The following is a 19,082-nucleotide window of genomic DNA, read 5'->3' as shown; positions in this document are numbered from 1 at the left end:
GCTGGATGAGGGAGCGGGGAGGCAGGAGGCAGGCAGCGGACTGGCGGGGAGGGGCGTGTCTTCCTCGGATGCGGGTCTCCTGATTGGTGGAGCGCTATCCTGGTTACCAACCAACACAACGCACTGGGCACATGAGAAAACACTGGGAAAAACTCGTTAATTTCAAGACTAATGGCTAACAAAGTGGCGCTTCACACGGACTGTAAGTATTATTTCTAACATTTATCGGAGCCGGAGTGAAGTGTCTTCGAAAATACGAAAGTAACAGCCGTTTTTTCATGTGAAATAGTTACATGCTAACTCGTTAGCCTCCTCGGTTTGTTATTAGCGTCAGTGCTAGCCTAACTAAGCTACAGGCTACTCGCTAGCGTTACCTCAACCAATAACCTCAGGAGTTAAACGGTTAAATATCAGTGAAGGGAAAAATAATTTAAAAAAAAAATAGCTTACCTGTAACGTTAACAACAGTGACTAGTTTGTTAGCGGTTAATGCAATATGACAAACGCTGCCATACATGCCAACTCCCTGCAGGTTAACGCTATGTCGAGCTGTCTCCAATGACTTCTCACCGGTTCAAACGAGTAACGTGAACGACACATCACATAATAGGCATTTTTTCCCCCCTCCTGCTCAGTCGCCCAGCGGGTGTGGCGACGTTTTAAACCAACTGCATTCAGTGTAATTTAGGTTTCATGTCACGGGTAACCTTGGGGGGGTTCTCATCTGTCCCTCAGCAGCGGTGATCAAACACAGATTTCAGAGATTTGTTTGAGGAAGGATCGGCCCTCTTCGAAAATATGGGATAGGGTCATGTGAGCAGCATCATCTGCAGCCACACGATGGATAACGAGGTGAGGTTTTATGCAACGGCTCATCTGCTCTGTGTTAGTTTTGAGTTCACATCTGATCATCCATCATTTTACTTGACACACACACACACACACACTCACAGGGCATTAACTGCAATAATGCATGCTACATCTTACAGCAGTGACTGAGCTGTCACTCTGTGCCTCTATAAAACTGTCACTAACAACTATTTTTCTGTTCTTCCTTCAAATTTCTTTGCCTCTCTTCTGCTCCTGACATTGACAGATGCTGTAGCCTAGTTGACTTGTAGAAACTAAGTAAGGGCTTTGTGATTTCTTTGCTCGTCTTGCATGATGATTTTTTTTTTAAATACAGAATGGCATGAGCTGTAAGTGACTGTGTTTTGCATGCAGACAACTGATGCTCCCTCTAAGACACACTTCAGCCTAACGTGCTTAATTCACCACGGCCAGCAATTTTAAGCTAGAAGCAGGCAGACATCTGGTGTTTTAGCGATGGGGGATTTCATTTTAGTGGATTCCAGGGATCTATGAGCAAAGTGCATGTTGACAGGACACATGTAGTTTTACAGTTAGAAAACATGGTAAGCATGATTTTAAATGCAAAATTTGTTAATCCATCACGCAGGCATTTAGAATTATGGTTTAAATCATAGATGTGTGACACGTATAGTCAACGCTAGTTTCAGTGAAAATGCTGCACTTAATGCATTAAAAAGAGACATATTATTACAGGATGTACCAGCACCTCTTCCAGTTACTTTGCATTTGCCTAATGAGCACAGGGTAGGACCAACTTGTAAAGAAGAGCTTGAAATTGACATGGAAGTATTGGACTCACTCCACAGGGATCTTGGCCCATGCTGAGTCAGTCGTGTCCCTCAGTTTATGCATATTTTTCAGCAGTACCTCTTGCTGTGGTCCGTATTCTGCCAATTCATCTCAAAATTGAGAGTCTGCAGACCTTTAGAGTTTAGAATTCTTTAGAGATAAATATTATGGTAATTCTGAAATAGCGTGTTTTTCAGCAGTAAGCCTGAAGAATCCAAATGTTCTTAAAATTACGACATAGACTCGTGCAATGTCCAAATCACAGGAACTGTATTTGTTTGACTGAGGTAAAATGTGTCACAAAATATTATAAATAAAGCATTGTGGTGTTACAGAGCTGCCTTGGCCTACAAATCATATATTTTAGACATAAGGAAACGTGCTTGTTTGGTACCAAGATTGGCATCATCATTTTTATATTTTTCTCAGTGGTAAAGAAAAATACTATTCCCACTGAAATCATGACTCATCACAATTGCAGCATCTGTCAGAATAGTCACAGATGCTTATTTTTTGTTCAGCCCTATTCAGCAGAGTTTGACAAGCATGTGATCTGTTGCCCCACGACGCAGCAGTGTTTTACAGATAATTAGTTTTTTACAGGACAACGCTCCCCCTTTTTTGTTTTTACATGACATATTTAACGTGAGATCTGACACTGACTAAGTGTGTTTTGATTTGATATCATCCTTGTATAATGAGGTGGTTGAACGGGCACATTTGGCACGAAAGACGCTACCGAACAGCATGTTAGATTAATAGTTTTGGGCCTAAATGTCATGTGCCTTAAAATAACAACTTGACATAATATATGCCCCGTAGTGAAGGTTTATTTACGCGAGAGCGGAGGAGCAAACTGCTTGCATAAATGTTGTGATGCACAGAATAAAATGGATATTGATTGTTTGTGAATGTGAATACCTGTGCAAGAATGAGGTATATTATGACCGTTTGTTTTCCACAAACAGCTGATGCAAGCTTTTCTGACTCTTCACAGTGTGTGTATATGTGTGTGTGTGTTTACTGATGCGTGTCTTCTTGAAGGAGAACAAGACGTGCCAAGGAGAGAAGCTTGCTTCTGCTGTAGATGACACTCTGGATGAATATTTAATCGCCCTCCAGCACAAAAACAGGTGAAGTGTGAGCACAGGCTGCTGGGGAGAGACAGATTGGATTTCACAGGGGAGATACACAACTCCTCCATGACTTTCAGTGCTGCCTAATAGGAGCACTGATTGGTTTGGTTCCTTCCTTTGAGAGACAAGAAATTTGTGCCCGAAAGGTCGAAGCGTGAAGGTTGGAATAGCTTGAGAATGTGTGATGTTCTTTTCTAAGTCCTAAATCCTTTCTCAGCCATGCTAAACAGAATTTGTTCAATTTTGATGATATTTTCAAGAGTTGTTATCGCTTGTCTTTGCTCTTTAGGATCTTAAAGCGCCTTAAAGTCAAAGACTCCAGGGAGATTGAGTTGGAACAGCTTGAGCAAGGTTTTTCAATTTATCTCAACGGAGCCAATGCTGAAGCCAGTAGAAAGCAGCCCAGGGGCTCCAACCGCAAGTCTGTCTCCTCCCCACCTGGTTGGAGGCCTACACGTACAGCAGGTATGCTGCTGCTGCTGCTACTGCACTCATTTAAACCCACATGCAAAACTATGTGACACCCTCATTATTTTTAACCTTTGTTGTGCAGGATGAAATATTGTTTATGAGTATTCAGTCATGTTTATGCAGAAATCAGAGGAACCATCTTTACCCTAGTTCTCGCTGCTTCTGTCATCCTCAGACCATATGGAACACCAGCTAATAGCCACCACTTCTCGGCTTGTAGTTTGCATGGCATGATCCCATGCCCAGTCCCAGTGAATAAATGATAGTGACAGTTGTAGCTGGCAGCCTGTTTTTCTGTTCTTCCTCTATGTGCTGTGGACCATCTGCGTATGCGACTGTGTGTTCCTTCTCCTCTGAGGCAATAGTCTGCTGCACGCTGCTCATGTTCCTTTCTGTGCTGTGACTCATCGGCAGATGTCTGTCGAAGCGCCCACCAGTTAACTGAAGATAGTTGTAATCTGGAGCAGAATCAGAAGAAGAGGAGCCAAACCGCCCCAGGAAAGGTCCAGAGGAAAGAATGGGTGAAGGTACAGACCTTTAATTTTTTGATCTAATATTTTCAACTTTTGATTTTTGCATCAAAAATCACTATATTCCTATTAAAGTGCACGTATTAGCATTTTCCTCTTTTGTAATGTGCGCAGGGTCCTGTTAAAATTCGAACAAAGGATGGATCAAGTTTGCAGATATCCCCGCAGAAGCGCTACTCTGAGGATTTTGAGCCCTATGAAAGTGTAGGCATGGAGGTACAGTGAAGACATAACAATGCCTACTAAGCCTGTGTGTGGGTGTTTTTATTTTTAGGGGAGGGGCTATGTGTCAGATGCAGCTGTCTGTACCACTTAGCATCTCTCTTTCTCTGCCATTTCCCCTTTACTTAATCATCATGTTCCCTGCAGAGCTCCAGTCCACGCTCACCTCGAAGTCCTTGCTGCTCGAGGGACCCCTGCAAGGTGTCACGCTCCTTCAGCTCCAGGCCTGAGAGCCAGGGAGGCCAAGCAAACCAGGAGCACAGCGAGAAGGTTCTCCTCAACCTCGAGGAAGTGAAGGTGAGCAGATAAAACAAACGTATGCATTTTTTTTTTCACGCTATCCGACCAAGGTGGCATGAGATATAGTGAATGCTATAAATTAGTTCACACTTCTAGGGGTTAATTTATGACAGTTCTCTGTGGCAGTCACACAAATCAAGGGAATGCTCAAACTGTCAGCAGACTTGTGTGTCTGTTTGCGCCGCTGACTGCTTAGACTGATGGCTGTGTGCATGGATGCGTACATAAATGCTGACCTTTGTAAACCAGGTTTTGCGTCGGAGCCTGGAGGTTAGCATGCGACGCAGCAGCCGCGACTCGGCAGGGGAGGAGTCGGATGAGGAGTGGATAGAGGAGCAGATTGAGAGGGAGGAGAGCACTGAGAGTCTGGATGAACTGGGGCTGCCTCTCCCCTCCTCCAAGTCCTCTTCCAACTCTCGGCCCAGCGGCACCAATAGCCATTTCGACTCAGCAAACCTCATTGTCCTGGATTTTGGACCCTCACCTAAAGGTAGGCTCATATGTAAATTTATTGATCTTTAGGGTGAGTCAAGACTGGTTCCATTTCCTCCTTATCTGCCTCATCAGCACTGACATAAGCAGGCCACACATCCTGGGTCTGTCAACATGTGGGATGCAGATGAATAGATGCATCGAATCCTGATGGGACATAATTTTCTCCACTATCCAGGTCGTAAGATTGAACGTTCTCTCTCTGCAAAAAGGAAAGAAAGCATTGACAGCTTTATACCTACCAAGCCTATGTTGGTGAGGAGCAAAACATTAGATAGACCGCCTTCAAAAGAGAGCCGGGATGGTCAGAGTAAGTCTTTCACCTTTTTAAAAATGCACTGGATGCTCACTGTTTACATTTAAAAATGATTAAACTGTTGGAGAAATGTGTCTGTAAAGGTTGGGTGGATGCATTGTTGTAGCTTAAAAAAACATGTGCTATTTGCTTTAGGGCCGAGGAGTCGGGTGGAGAGACCCCTGTCAGCAACCAGAAAGGCTTCTGTTGAGGAGCGAGACCCAGAGGAGGTTGCGTGCAGGGTGCGCCAGGCCATACAGAGAGAAAATGACCCTGTGCAGACTGCTGAGTTCTTCAACCGCAACATGGTCTGTTTGACCCACACTAGACTTTTTTAGTTAACTTAGGCCACTAGTTACAAAAAGTAAAACATGTTTCTTCATTGTTGGCAGCTGTTTTAAAGGTAATCCAGAGCACCTATACTATTATGCCTCGATATCTCTTTCTGCTGTCCATCTGTAGATACTTTTGAGAGGGTTCTGGCTGCAGACCTCCACTGTGAGGACAGAAAATAAGACTTGCGGATGTTTCCAAAGTTACCACACATTCTGACAATGGGAAGCAGCTAAACTGTATTATCTCAGACAGCCTCACACTGCGTAATTAGTTCTATGTTAAAATAGCCATCGGCATCAGTTTGTGTAAATGTATGTAGACCTTACTGAATGTTACACATTTAGTGAGGCTCTCTGTTGTGTGCAAGGTATGCTAATGTGTTTAGTGCTCGCTCATTAGGTTTTATGGTAGATTTGACTTTTACTTCTGCACAGCTAATCAGCTGTTTATACCATTAGATGTGTGACACAGAACCACTGGGAGTCATTATACCTATGTGCTAGTTGTTGCTGCTGTTAACACAGACTGTATTTTCAGTACCATGGGAACCACAAATAGTATGTCTACACTGTTGTATTACAAAGACGGACTTTGTGAGTCCTGTTAAAAAAAACAAACAAACAAAAAAAAAAAACTAGCAATATTTGGAGAAAAAAAAAAAAAGAATAATATACTGGGAGTTTATTCTTACAGCGGTAGTTCATTTTGTTTTTGGGATGTATTCATGTCCATGATTGCCAGGACAGTTATTGTTTACTCTTTAAACCGAGGGCAGCAGGTCTTTTGCTTATTATGTGTCTGTGTTTTTATTCAGGGGCCGTTAGTATGGAGGATATGTTGTTGTAACTAGCCATTGCTGCACTTTGTAACCTCTGCATTTACTTGTATGTAGTTGAGATACAGCAGGCCTAAAGGTTCTTTAAAGTTTGTTCAGTTTTTATCTATACATAGTTAAGCTAACTGATTTTAAATGTCCTTGATCACAGTGAGTCACAGTTTGTTAGACACTGCAAAAGTGAAGGCTTCCGGCTAAGTTATGACTGTGGACTGTTCCAACAGCCGATCACTGTGCTACATTCACAGAATAAATCAATGGAGCTACATTAAAATAACAGAGCATTATGTTGCTAAACTGATCACACATCAGTCACTTGACTTTGCTACATTTAATAAGACAATAAAAATCGGTTAATGTCAAAATCACTTAAATGTTTGTGGCATTTCCTGTGCTCACATTGGAGCCCTGCAGCTGGACTGTCTTGATGTTTTTATGGGTTTGGCTCACACATGAACCTTGTACCAAAAGCTTATTTATCTGACTCTTTCATTTTGTTTCCTTTTTATCCAGGCCAGGGGACACCAGATGATGAATGGCTTAGTAACCCACAACACCCATGACAAGGATGACAACAATGTCTCTCTGGCCATGCAGAGAATCACGCTCATGGGCCTCACGTATGCTGACATACAATGACCCTTAAACACACATACAATTTGTCTAATGAGTGATAGAATGATACCTGGTGCCTGTTGTAATACTGTACATGCTTCAGTGTTAGAGTGCACCTAATTGTGTTTGAAACCGATAATGGAAATGCATGATGTGTACACCCGTGACCTTGAAGAATTATTTATTGGTGTAGCTATCACAGTGCGGAGCCATTGCTCACCACGATTACGAAGGTCAGGGAGAGCAGACAGCGCAGATGAGCTGAGAATGTCATCCTTCTGTTCAGGCAACAACAGAAATTGCTGAAAGCGTTGGAGAAACTTGATGCTGGACCCAGCTACCACATTCCTCAGAGTGTCAAAACAGACTACAGCAAGCAGCTGGTGAGTCTGTGACACCGTCTCGCAGATCAGACCGAATAAGACCGATACTGCTGGGTGTGATACTTGCAAATGTTTTGTGTTGCTGTTGCAGAGAAGGCAGTCCTCAGCAGAGGTCACCCCTGCACTGTATGTTACCATGGAGATCCTGTCAAACTGGGGGAGCACTTTGCATGTTGGGCTGACTGAGTTGCAGTTCTTCTGCCTCAGAAACAAGAAGTTGTATGTGTCGCCTCACGACTTAGACATCAGGAATGCTGACTACCCCGGGAATCTGGGGGCACTCGTCAACGGAAAGGTGAAGGTGGGTTTCTGCTGCCTCAGCATCCTATTTAAATGATTTCTGCTGCACAAAATAAATCTGAAATTATACAGTAAAATATATTAAATATATATCAACTGCATATTTATTTTTTTTAGCATTTCTTTTAGATTTCATCACATTTGCAATTTTTTGTCATGGAAGGTGTTTTGACTTGTAAGAGCAGGACAAGCACATGTGTAGCTAATAGCATTAGTGTTCCACACACACAAAAACACTTTATTATTCTGGAGGTGGAGCGTGAGAAAAATATTTATGAATCACCATTTCATAAAAACACCATCAATGAAATGCAATTACTGAGCCTTTTTTTTTTTTTTTTAAGATCATTTGTGTTGTGGGGATTTTTTAATGTTTACTGAAGGATATTTATATGTGTAGAAACTATGAAATTACCCATAAACATGCTTAAATACTATAACACTGGTTGAACACTGCAAAAATAAACCTTAGCCATCTACAACATTGGTGAAGCTGCTGAGGTAATTGCCACTGTTCTCATTAAAAATAAAAACTGTATTTTGTCTTCTTATTGATCTTATGGGTTATTGAAAACACATGAATTCAGCATTTTAGTTTTGACAACTTTTGTGATCTTACAAGATTTCTAATTTAACAAACAAATCGCTGTAAAATTGCAGCCCCAGTTCTTCTTTTCCTGTTAACTATCAGTAATTATATTTCTTATTAAAAATATATTTACAGTATTAAACCTGTATCTTACATCTATTCATTTAAAGGGAAATATTAATGATTTATGATCTATTTGTCATTTATTTGTTTTCCACAGTTACAGGTTTTTGCAATTTTTTTCTGTATTTGTTTCCCATTTTATTAACACTTTATTGTATTTCAAAAATACAGAAACATTTGTGAAATAAAATTTAATAATTCAGTTAACTTACAGTTTCTTTAAAGTGCGGTAAGTCATGACAGCGAACACGTATGCACACTAACAAAACCGTGAAGCTGAAACCCCTAAACAGTATGCACTGTCATTAATGTTAGTAATTTACACGTGCTTTTGTACCTTACTGTGGTGTGTAAGGCCTGTTAGATAAACATTTGTTCTTGACATTTGTGAATTCATATCTTTTCTTCCAAGGACTAAATATTTTCTGATAATGCTGTTCTCTTGGATTCGCAGACCACCAAAGAGCGTCACATGTGGACGTGCCCATTCCACCCTCCCATCCAGCTTTACTTCATCATCAGAAACACAGAGCGCTCCCCAGACTTTGGAATATCATGCATCAAAATCTGGAATTACAACAGAAGCCTCAACGTATGTGCTTTTTATGTTTTCTGTTTGTCACTACTAAGAAGTCTAAATGTGAAATAGCATTTGCTCAACACAGGTGCGATCTGTTCACACGCTTTGATTAATCCCTAGAGTTCAGAGATTATTCATTGTGCTGTCTGCGGCCCACTGATGGATCTTATGTGCTTGTGCGTTGTCATAATAGTGGGTGACTGTATTGGTGTGGTTACGTCAGGGGTGTGGTTATCTTTAAGCAGTGGTTGGCTGAGCTACCAGTCACTCTGTCCAAATGTGGAACAGTGAGAGATTAGCCCCAGAGGATTAGCACAACGTGCGCTTCTGCCTCTCAGCTTCGCTGTTGTTCATGGAGGGGTACAAAGACCCCATCGTATCTTTTGTAGTTTACCACAGCCGTCAGCAATGACTTGGTGTTTATATCTGAGGATGAATAAGACGTTTAACTTGTAAGGTAAGGAACGAGCTGTTGTTAGGATGTAGGTTCCAGGCTAAACTGGGTTTATAGTGGTTTACTGCCTGGAGGCTTGAGCAGATTTGACTTGTTATCTGTGATAGCACTAATTACTGCTAGCTTGGAGAGCTCTTGCAAGACATAAGGAAATTATTCAATTATGTATGTTAAGGGAATTTCCCAAATGTAGTTTACTGCACCTTATGCTTTGCTTGAATTAAAATATATGTTTTGTTCTCTATGCAAAACTATATTTTGTTAACATGTTCCTGTAATGCAGTTTAGCCCTTCGAGTTTTTTGATTGATTTTATGTCTAATCTTGTTTGAAACTTTGTGTAAATTTCAAATGTCAAAACCTTATTATTTTTGTGACATAAACTGGTGCTCTAAGTCTTATCAAACTGTTAAATATCACTGTAAGTTTAGGGCGCTAAATAAGCTGAACCTCTGTTTATTTTACAGGAGCTTGACATAGGTGCACGCCATATAAAGCTGTATCTTAACAGCACATTGGTGTTTGAAGGTGAGCTGGAGAAGGGCTGTGGCAACCAAGTCTTTGACTACAGCACCACCATTGACCTCCAGGATTTCCAGCCCTCAGACTCTGTGTTTTCCAGCCCTGTGTCTTCAGGACACAACCTGCGGGGTGTCAGCCCCCATCGCTATGAGGACAGGAAGCGTGGAGAGGGCAGCAGCAGCACCCAGCGATTCCAGAGTTCAAATACCCTGTCAGACACAACAAGCCAGAGTATGGTAGACATGCAGGAGAAATCGCATACACCTCTACCACCCATCACTCCTTCAGTGGGTGCTTCATCCTCCATCCGCCGCTCGTCTACGCAAAGAAATTCATTTGACCTGTCTGCCTCAGAAGAGCCCCACTCCCTCAGGCAGCAGGTGGAGCAGCCGGCACCCATGGAGCATACAGTCACCACGCAGCCAGCCTCTTCACGGGTTGCACCTCAGTGGCTGCAGCCCCTGAACAGAGGCGCTCCAGAGGGCTGCGAGTCCAGCAGGGAGAGGCCCCGGTGGCTGGTACCTCAGCACTCTGCAGAGCCCAAACCTCCATCATCCTCATCATCTTCTATGCTCCCAGAGCTGCCATGTAACCCAGCCAGGGTGTGCAGAGGAGGGGAGAGGACGACAAATGGAGTTCAGTGGAAGGCTGACTCTTTAGACCTGAGCTGTGACCTGCTGGAGGAGCTCGGGGAGCAAAAGCCAGACAGGCCCATCAGTGGACGCAGGAGCTCATTTAGAAACTCTGCAGCCTCTGGCAGGCAGACGGAGGAACAACACCTCAGAGCTACAGCGCTGACAAACACCGGTAGGGACTGCTACTTCCTCCCAATGTTATGCAACAGAATGAAATGCCTCTATATGTGGTGAATTTACTCTGACTCTTTCACATAAGAAAGATCAGGCTGTTCACAGGCTAGCACGCCTCCAAATGTAATATTATAATCTATGAAATTTACAATACATCTATTCTTAATCTTTATCAGTAATCCTCAAAGAAGGAATGAAGAAGACAGACTAAACAGTCACTGTAGTTGAATTCTTCTTACATATTTCCAATAGTTTGAGGCTTCTCATGTCTATTGCTGTTTGTTCAACTGCAGTGCAGTACAGTCTTGTGGGTCGTGTGGTTTTGGACACATCATAGGATGGCTCATGCAAGTGTTATGAGGAAGGAAGTTCATTCATTAAAAATACAAAGATACACGCAATGCATTTTGGAGAATGTGACACTGAGGGTGAATCTAAATTTGGTTTGTTCGCCCTACTTTTTAAATGTGTTTGTTTTAAGACAGTCATCACACGAGCTTGTGTTAATAAAAGGAAGCTGTCGCGTTGTTTGATGCCTGTCGTTGGATTTATTAAAGAATAAAACTAGAACTAGAATCCTTTCTTTCGCCTTAAAGACCTTCTGGGATTGATTAAGTTTTGTCACTCTAATTGTTCATCGGTGAGATCAAAAAATATTTCTGTGACATTTGAAGAAGAGAATTTGTCATTTTGCTATGCGTTTCAGTATTTAAATAAGGCTGTAAAAAGGGGTAGAGTAAAATCTTAGAAAGCTAACTGCCTTTTCATTACTCTGTCTTGATCCAACAGACAGGTCACAGATCCAAAAAAAATTAAATGTACAGTTTTATTTGAAATGGGTTCATTTATGTCTCCTTAAGTAACATTAGGTAAGATATTTACTGTCGTACATACAAATGTATTTTTTGTCTTGTATTCCATGTTTGGTGATAAATGTAGAGGCAATTGCAATCATGAAAGGATACTGTTTCGGGCTATGTTAGTACTTCATATTCTAATGTTTGTGTATTCTCCAGAGGAGCCGATGTCTTTGGTGAACACTAGCAGGAGGCAGTCCAGCTCTCGAGCCCAGCTGCACAGCCAGCAGGATGACACCCTCATGGAGTCCTGGGACTCTCTCACTAAGTTCAACCAGTGTCAGCGTGGACGCATCTCCAACATGGGCTTCGAAGGAGACATCTTTGATGAGTTCCTTCAGCGGCAGGTCCGTGGTCCACCCACAGTCCCAGTCAACCCCTCCACAGCACCCAGGAGCCCACTGTCCTCCTTGAACACTCAGGGGACGCTGTGTGAAGGTGCTGATGATGATCCATCAGTGGAGCGGGAGGACGAGTTTGAGATCCCGGTGCTGCCGCAGGGCCAAAGGCTGGTAATCAACATTGTGTCTACATGGGGTGATCGTCACTATGTGGGCCTCAACGGCCTGGAAGTGTTCAGCTCTAGTGGAGAGCCTCTTCGACCTGCTCATATCCGTGCTGACCCACCAGACATCAACATTCTCCCAGCTTACGGCAAGGATCCACGTGTGGTCACCAACCTGATCGATGGCGTTAATCGCACTCAGGATGACATGCATCTTTGGCTAGCCCCGTTCACCCCTGGTCGAAGTCACACCATCTTCTTGGACTTCGGCGCTCCCTGCCAGGTGGCCATGATCCGTGTTTGGAACTACAACAAGTCACGCATCCACTCATTCCGAGGTGTAAAAGAAGTGGAAATGATGCTGGATGGAAGATGCATCTTTAGGGGAGAGATTGCCAAGGCCTCTGGGACCCTTTCTGGAGGTATTTCACCAAAACAGCCTCACAAGTTTTTTGTTTTCTGTTCTGCATTACTTTTGTTTTCAGTATAACCTAATCTTCTGTCACTTCAGGACTGGACCAGTTTGGGGACACTATCCTGTTCACCACTGATGATGAAATCCTGGAGGCCATGTCTCGCTATGATGAAACCTTCCTTAGTGAAGGTGAAGGTCCTGAGAGTTTGGTGTATGAGGAGGAACTGCAGAGGCCACGCACTGCTGATGGAGAGGGAGAGGAAAGACCTTTCACACAGGCTGGTTTCAGAGAGGAAGACCTGACTGTAAGTACAGGCCACATCAGCACTAAGTACAGGTTTTTATTGAAGTTTTTTCTGTGTTTTCTGAACTTCATGTCAAACTCAAATAATGGGTATCAAGTCTAAATTTGCTACACCATCAGCAGCACAGAGTCTTACAATTGTGCTTTAAATGTGCCTTATGTCTTCTTAGTTGAAACTTCAACTCAACCCTACCGTGAGCCAATCTGAGGAGAATTTGGACCTTATTCCTGGGATGTACACTGGAAAGTGTGAGTACATTAATCATGCCTTCTCATCGCATGTCTGCTTTTCTTTTTGCTTCATGTTTTGGATACGTTTGGATACTGCAGTAACTGTCTCCTTCCATCTCAGGCCTTAGACTGGAACTGGTCTTGACTTGGGGTGACTCCCATTACATGGGCCTGACAGGAGTGGAGGTGGTGGGGAAGGATGGAGAGAGTTTACCTTTAGACCTCAGTATGATAACTGCTTCACCCAGGGACCTCAACGACCTGCCTGAATACGGACATGACCTGCGTACACTTGATAAGTATGTCTGACGCTAAATGTAATTTTCCCTCTGATGTCACAATCCAAATCCAGACTTAGATCAGATCAATACTGTGACTGGTGCTGTCTTCAGTGTCTGTTCTCTTCACGCAGACTTATTGACGGCCATAACATCACCACTGATGACCAGCACATGTGGCTGATTCCTTTCTCCTATGGAGAGCCCCACATCTTGAACATTTCCTTCAGCAAGACCCAAACTATCGCTGGTCTTCGCATCTGGAACTACAATAAGTCTCCTGAGGACTCTTACAGAGGGGTGAGATACTATTCCACAGGGCTCAAAACCACATTTCTCATAATGGTGCACTCGTTACAAGGGAGTAAAATTTCCTTAAAACAATAATAATAAAATGTATGTATGATGTAATACTGTACATAATATTTTGTGAAACAACAACCTATAATGAAGTTCATTAGAGTGTTGGTTCTTTTAGGTGAAGCCAGAGCTCAGTAGGTGTTTTGGGGCAGATAAGCATTGGAATCAAAAGACCAAAATATAATTCAAATATAAAAAAAACGTATTCTCATGTGTATAAATGAACACCAAAAGCTCAAAAACATACTTATACAATACACAGTTCACATGATGATGCTTGTATATGAGGCATGGATTAGTTGTTGTTAGTTTTTACATTACCATCTGTGTACATCATATAAAATGTACAAATCTGTACATGTTTGGTTCAGGTGAAAGTGATCCATTTGTTCATGGACGATGTTGCCATCTCCCCAACGGAAGGATTCCTGATTAGGAAAGGACCTGGCAATTGTCACTTTGACTTTGCTCAGGAGATCCTCTTTGTGGACTTCCTCCAGACGCCCACAGATAACAAGAGTAATGAAGACTACCACAGGTAGAAACCAGAGTTTGAATTACTACATAAACTGCTGTCTCATGAAAGGATTTAATTATTGCATTTGCTAATTTATAATTTTGTTGTTTGGAATTCAGGGGAAGCTCTAAGAAACAAGAACATGCCAGCATGGACTATGAAGCTCCCATCATGCCTTGTGGATGTATCCTTTCATAGACATGTGATTCTGACAGCAGTGTGTATTGCTCCTGACTGCGTTATTAGTGAAAAAGTAATGTTTGAATAATTGCACATAGACGGATCAGATTTGAGGTCAGTAAACATCAAATTATTGGCATCAGTTGCTTTGGTAACAACATGAGCACGCACATGCTCACTGACAGGTTTCTAAAATACGGAATCAAAACAACAGGCTGGAAGGGACATAGATTAATCTATTTCATTTCAGTGCATACTGATATTAAGCAGTAGTGCAAAAGGCTTTTGAATACCAAGCAACAACAGTGACAGATTTGGTTGATTCTGTATGTGCCGCCAACATGCTTTACAAGGACGGAATCGGACTAAAAATAAAATAAAGTAGCAGTTGTTAAAATAAAGTAGCAGTTATTTATCTCTCTGTTTATGCTGCCAATATTTATTCATGATAAGTAACATTTCACAAAACTCTGCTGTGTGTTTTTCTCTTTTTCACCACAACACGCAGACGCTGAGTTACTACTATTCTCATTGCGACATACTGTGGCTGACGACAGTAACTACATTTTCTCAAAAAGCAACAATTTTCTGTGACTGCAGTAACGTGCTGATACTCGTGACAAGTCAAGAAAGTCTCATTTCCTACAACAAACCACCTTCCATAGAGGGGATGTACAGTCAGGCTGTGACCACAATTAGACCTTAATTATCAACTTTATGCAGTAAAGTTTAGCGCTGAGCTGTTATGTTGAATTGTAGTGGCCAGAGGTATCCAACAATTTTTCTTTTCTCTTCATTTGGAAAGCTGGCGTGAGATTTTATAACATCATGACTTACTGGAAAATGGAAACTCTTGTGTGTTATGTGACATGTGATATAAAAAACTCTGTATTGTTTATTCCTTAACCTTCACCTGTCAGTCATCTTTCAGCTGCAGCTGTTAACAACCTGGGGAGACCCGTACTACATCGGCCTCAACGGCCTCGAATTTTACAACCAGAACCACGAGAAGATCAGTCTGAGCGACAACAGTATCCTTTTTCTATCAGTCAGTCATGCTTCACGTGTCTGTCCTCACTAACCTGAGCTCTCTTCACTTACTGGAATATGTGATATTTTACTTTTTACGTAGTCAGCTGTTTGCTCAGTTAAGAATTTGCATTGTGAATCTGTTTGGTTCGATTAGTAAATGATAAAATCACAAATTATTATTATTTTTCTTTTACACTTTACCCTGATACCACTTACCAAATGGAGATGCTATAATGATGAGTCCACCATTTTGCAAAAGTGCACAGTAAAATCATATTCTCAATTTATACTTAATGAAACTCATAATCCGTGTTGTTAGTTAAATGTGTGTATGTCCTGCTATTACAACTCAAAATGTTTACATCAGAAAACAGGGTAGCAGTGTTAACATTTTTCTTTAAATCTGAAGAAATCAGACATTAAAATATTTGTGCACTGAAGTAGTTTTAACACTTAAATCAAGCAATATTTTCAAGCCAAATCAACTGCCAGGATTTATTTTATTTTTTATTTTTCTTATGAAGCACTACGACACAGCCTTGCTAAAATGTTTCCTCACCTGGCACTGATTGAGCAGAATGTGCTCGGCAATGAGCGCAGCAAGTAAAAGACACATTTCCTCTCCTGGACTTGTGCTTCAAGAGCGTAAAGCCCAACTTAAAACAGTGACTGTGGGCGATAATTTTTTGTCTGCACGGCTATTAAATGTCAGCATAGTTAGTAGCAACATAATTGGTGATTGATTCTGCCAAACAAGCTCAAATTGGAGTTTGTGTTTCTACATGCTCCAGGCGTGCAGGTTAATGAAGCACTTTTAATGTGTCAAATCACAGATTGGGTCACGTTTATATTAGCAGGCTCAGACAAGATTTAACTTGGAGATATTTTGCAGACAGCAGGTCGGTTCCGGTAAAAAGCTTTGCAGGTTTGCAGAACTGGACCTGTGCACAACACTGCTCCAGAATATCTTCATGAGAAAAAAGTTTCTGTAACTGCTACAAAACCATTCCTGTCCTCGTGAAATTCAGAAGAAAGATGCACATAGTGAACTAATGAAATGATTGGTAAATGAATAGCGGCTGTTGTAATTAATTTATTAAAAACATCTGTTCTCGTCAGTCCTCAACATTCTGTCTACCAGACATTGCCGCTTTTCCAGACAGTGTTAATGTGCTGGATAACGTGAGTGGTGATGTGAGGACTCCAGATAAATTAATAGACGGCGTCAACAGTACCCACGATGGAAGACACATGTGGTTAGCGCCGGTGCTACCTGGACTGGTGGGTGTGAGAGAGAAAGAACGAGTGGCCACAAGTTACCAGATCAAAGTTTGCAGTGGAGCTGAGCGTTTTGCTTCTTTTCATGCAGGTGAACCGCGTGTACGTCATCTTTGATCAGCCAGTGACCGTTTCAATGATCAAGTTGTGGAACTATTCAAAGACATCTCAGAGAGGAGTGAAAGAGTTTGGAGTAAGCTCATCTTTGTCTGCTGTGAGTTTGGCAGTCACTCTTGGTTTTTCATGTGGATCTCAAGCTGCACGTCTCTCTGTGTGTGTACAGCTGCTGGTGGATGACCTCCTGGTGTATAACGGCATTTTGGACAGCGTGAGCCACGTGGCAAGAGGCATCCTGCCGACCTGTGACCCAGCGGTGCCCTACCACACCATCCTGTTCACAGACAATGTCTACATAGCGCATCGTGAGAGGAACACCGTCATTAGGTACCTCGGCTTTTTAACAGTTAGCGTTGCATGGCTGCTTGCTTGCATGGCCAAATGCACATAGTCTTTCTGGTTTGAGTTATCTATAAAATTAGGTGTTAAACGCTTTTAGACAGAGAACTTGCATGTGAAACGGAATTATTGACACTCCGGTGTAGACAGATGGACTGACTGACAAAGTGCTTTAGGTGAAACCTCACTGCCCCAGTTGTTTTGAACAGAGTTGTACTCTTCTCCACTTCAGCCCTCGTGGCAGCAGACACCACCAACAGTGAGTAACAGAGCCCTGAAAGCCTCGTGTCAGCACCTCCCTGTGGTCAAACCCTGTATTGAAGATTCCTCCAGTGCCCTGAAATGTCCCTCAGCCATCCCACACCCTCCTTACCACACATTTGACTTGTGACTCCCCCGCTCCCTCCTCTTTCCTTTTCTCTTCGTTATCTCTCCAGCTCTATTTTTGGGCCTTAAGGCTAGGACCTAGTGGCTTTGAGCTTTATCGGCTCTCCATTTTGTGTCTTGTTCCCTTTTTCCAGTTTACAACAGGCGCTACAGATTTACTTACAGCTGCTGTTTCTTCCTGTTCTTGCTGTGTTGCAGTAATTATGTGGAGGATCAGGATGTGAAGATGACCAATGAGAATCAGATAGTTCATCACAACAAGAAGAAGCAGACAGCAGATCCAGGTGATCCAAAGAAACAATGAGACGAATTATTACAATGTGCTTTTTTCACTAGTTTGGAAATATTAACTTTTATCTGTTTCCCCTCGATTTAGCTCTGCGGCCTAAAACCTGCATGACCGACGGTGGGAAACATGGAAAGAGGAGGTACTGACTGACGAACTGACAGACACGGATTCAATGTTTATAAAAAAAGAGAGCAGAACTAACGGAGGGATCCTTCGGCCGATTGTTTCCTTCCACTTCTCGGTGTGAAAACCTCCTTCACAATGAGTCCCAAAGCAGCCATGATTTGTAATGACGTCGTGTCTGTGGTTCACATGGTTCACTCTGGGGAGGATGGAGCTCGTACACCGGACACAAACACAAACATAAACCCGCAGGATTCCACTTTATGGTTGGATTATACCCCCCTTCCTTAGCTGTGAAAACACACCCGCAGATACATGTTTTCTTCAACGTGTACCGTACAGCTGCTCTGGTCGTCCCCTCTCACAGTGCCAGGAGAAAAACCTGCAAGGCTGCATTTTTTATCAGCCCTTTTATTGTGCCTAGTACTACACACTATATCTGTGGCTGCTACTTGTGACTTTCGTGCTGCATATTCTAATGCTGCTTGTGGCGTGTAAATACTCAAAAGAAAAAAGGAGGAGAAAAAAAAAAAAAAAGAAGCTCCACGGCCACTTGAACACACTCTCACGTCAGGATGTGGTCGATGCAACGTTTGTAAATGAATTTATCACCGATGAGCCTGGAAGATCAGCTCTTGGCCTACTGAAAACTGACTAACACTCCCACCAGTGCACCAACCGATCGCTATGCTATGCAGCCACTAATTTCTATATATTCATTATTTATATCCGTTGGCTAATATATTTCAAAGTCTAATGGTTTTCCTTAGGGGGGCAGGGGGGCGGGGGGAGTACTTTCAGAGAGGTTTTTACCCTCAGAACGTTTATATCAACGGCTATTGCGATAATTAAAAAGTACAGATTTTTGTACATTTCAACTGAAAATAAGAACCGAACAAAACTCCGCAGTACGTTGACAAACATCTATTTGGCTTCGCAAAATTAAGTCAGTACGTGTTTTCAGCTTAGCATCAGGTCAGAAAAGCTCGTTTGCAATCCAAGTGACCTTTTATTGAAGTTGTTTTGTTCCTGAGGTAGATTTCTGGAGGCAAACGTTTTCTTGAGCAGTTTGAGTAATTTGGTTGAAAAATAGGAAACACTTTCCACTTTAGATTTTGAGTAGATAACAGGCAACTTCTAATATGCAAATACTTTAAACTTACCTCAAACTGAGACGAATGGTATTTCAAAAGGGATAAATATGGTTCTACCTTCAC

The 19,082-nt window shown here is 42.2% G+C and overlaps 1 protein-coding gene across 1 annotated transcript; it reads left to right on the top strand.

Annotated features, from left to right (window-relative positions):
* Window positions 1-140: 140 nt before the first annotated feature.
* katnip (katanin interacting protein) lies at window positions 141-18,387 on the top strand. Its single transcript, XM_008302883.1, has 28 exons — window positions 141-202; window positions 739-852; window positions 2,707-2,795; window positions 3,088-3,263; window positions 3,684-3,796; window positions 3,914-4,015; window positions 4,169-4,318; window positions 4,571-4,811; window positions 4,992-5,123; window positions 5,265-5,416; window positions 6,793-6,899; window positions 7,181-7,277; window positions 7,369-7,578; window positions 8,744-8,881; window positions 9,790-10,651; window positions 11,670-12,437; window positions 12,527-12,735; window positions 12,905-12,983; window positions 13,087-13,264; window positions 13,378-13,543; window positions 13,975-14,141; window positions 14,240-14,304; window positions 15,221-15,331; window positions 16,474-16,613; window positions 16,702-16,803; window positions 16,894-17,054; window positions 17,652-17,737; window positions 17,830-18,387. The coding sequence occupies exons 2-28, from the start codon at window positions 841-843 to the stop codon at window positions 17,886-17,888; spliced, it is 4,872 nt and encodes a 1,623-aa protein (XP_008301105.1). The 5' UTR covers window positions 141-202; window positions 739-840; the 3' UTR covers window positions 17,889-18,387.
* The last annotated feature ends 695 nt before the right edge of the window (window positions 18,388-19,082 follow it).

The sequence above is a fragment of the Stegastes partitus genome, unplaced genomic scaffold (genome assembly GCF_000690725.1).
Source record: "Stegastes partitus isolate 25-593 unplaced genomic scaffold, Stegastes_partitus-1.0.2 Scaffold1901, whole genome shotgun sequence".
NCBI lineage: Eukaryota > Metazoa > Chordata > Actinopteri > Pomacentridae > Stegastes > Stegastes partitus.
The sequence above is the reverse complement of the archived record's forward strand: the minus strand, read 5'-3'. Positions and strand labels throughout refer to the sequence as shown.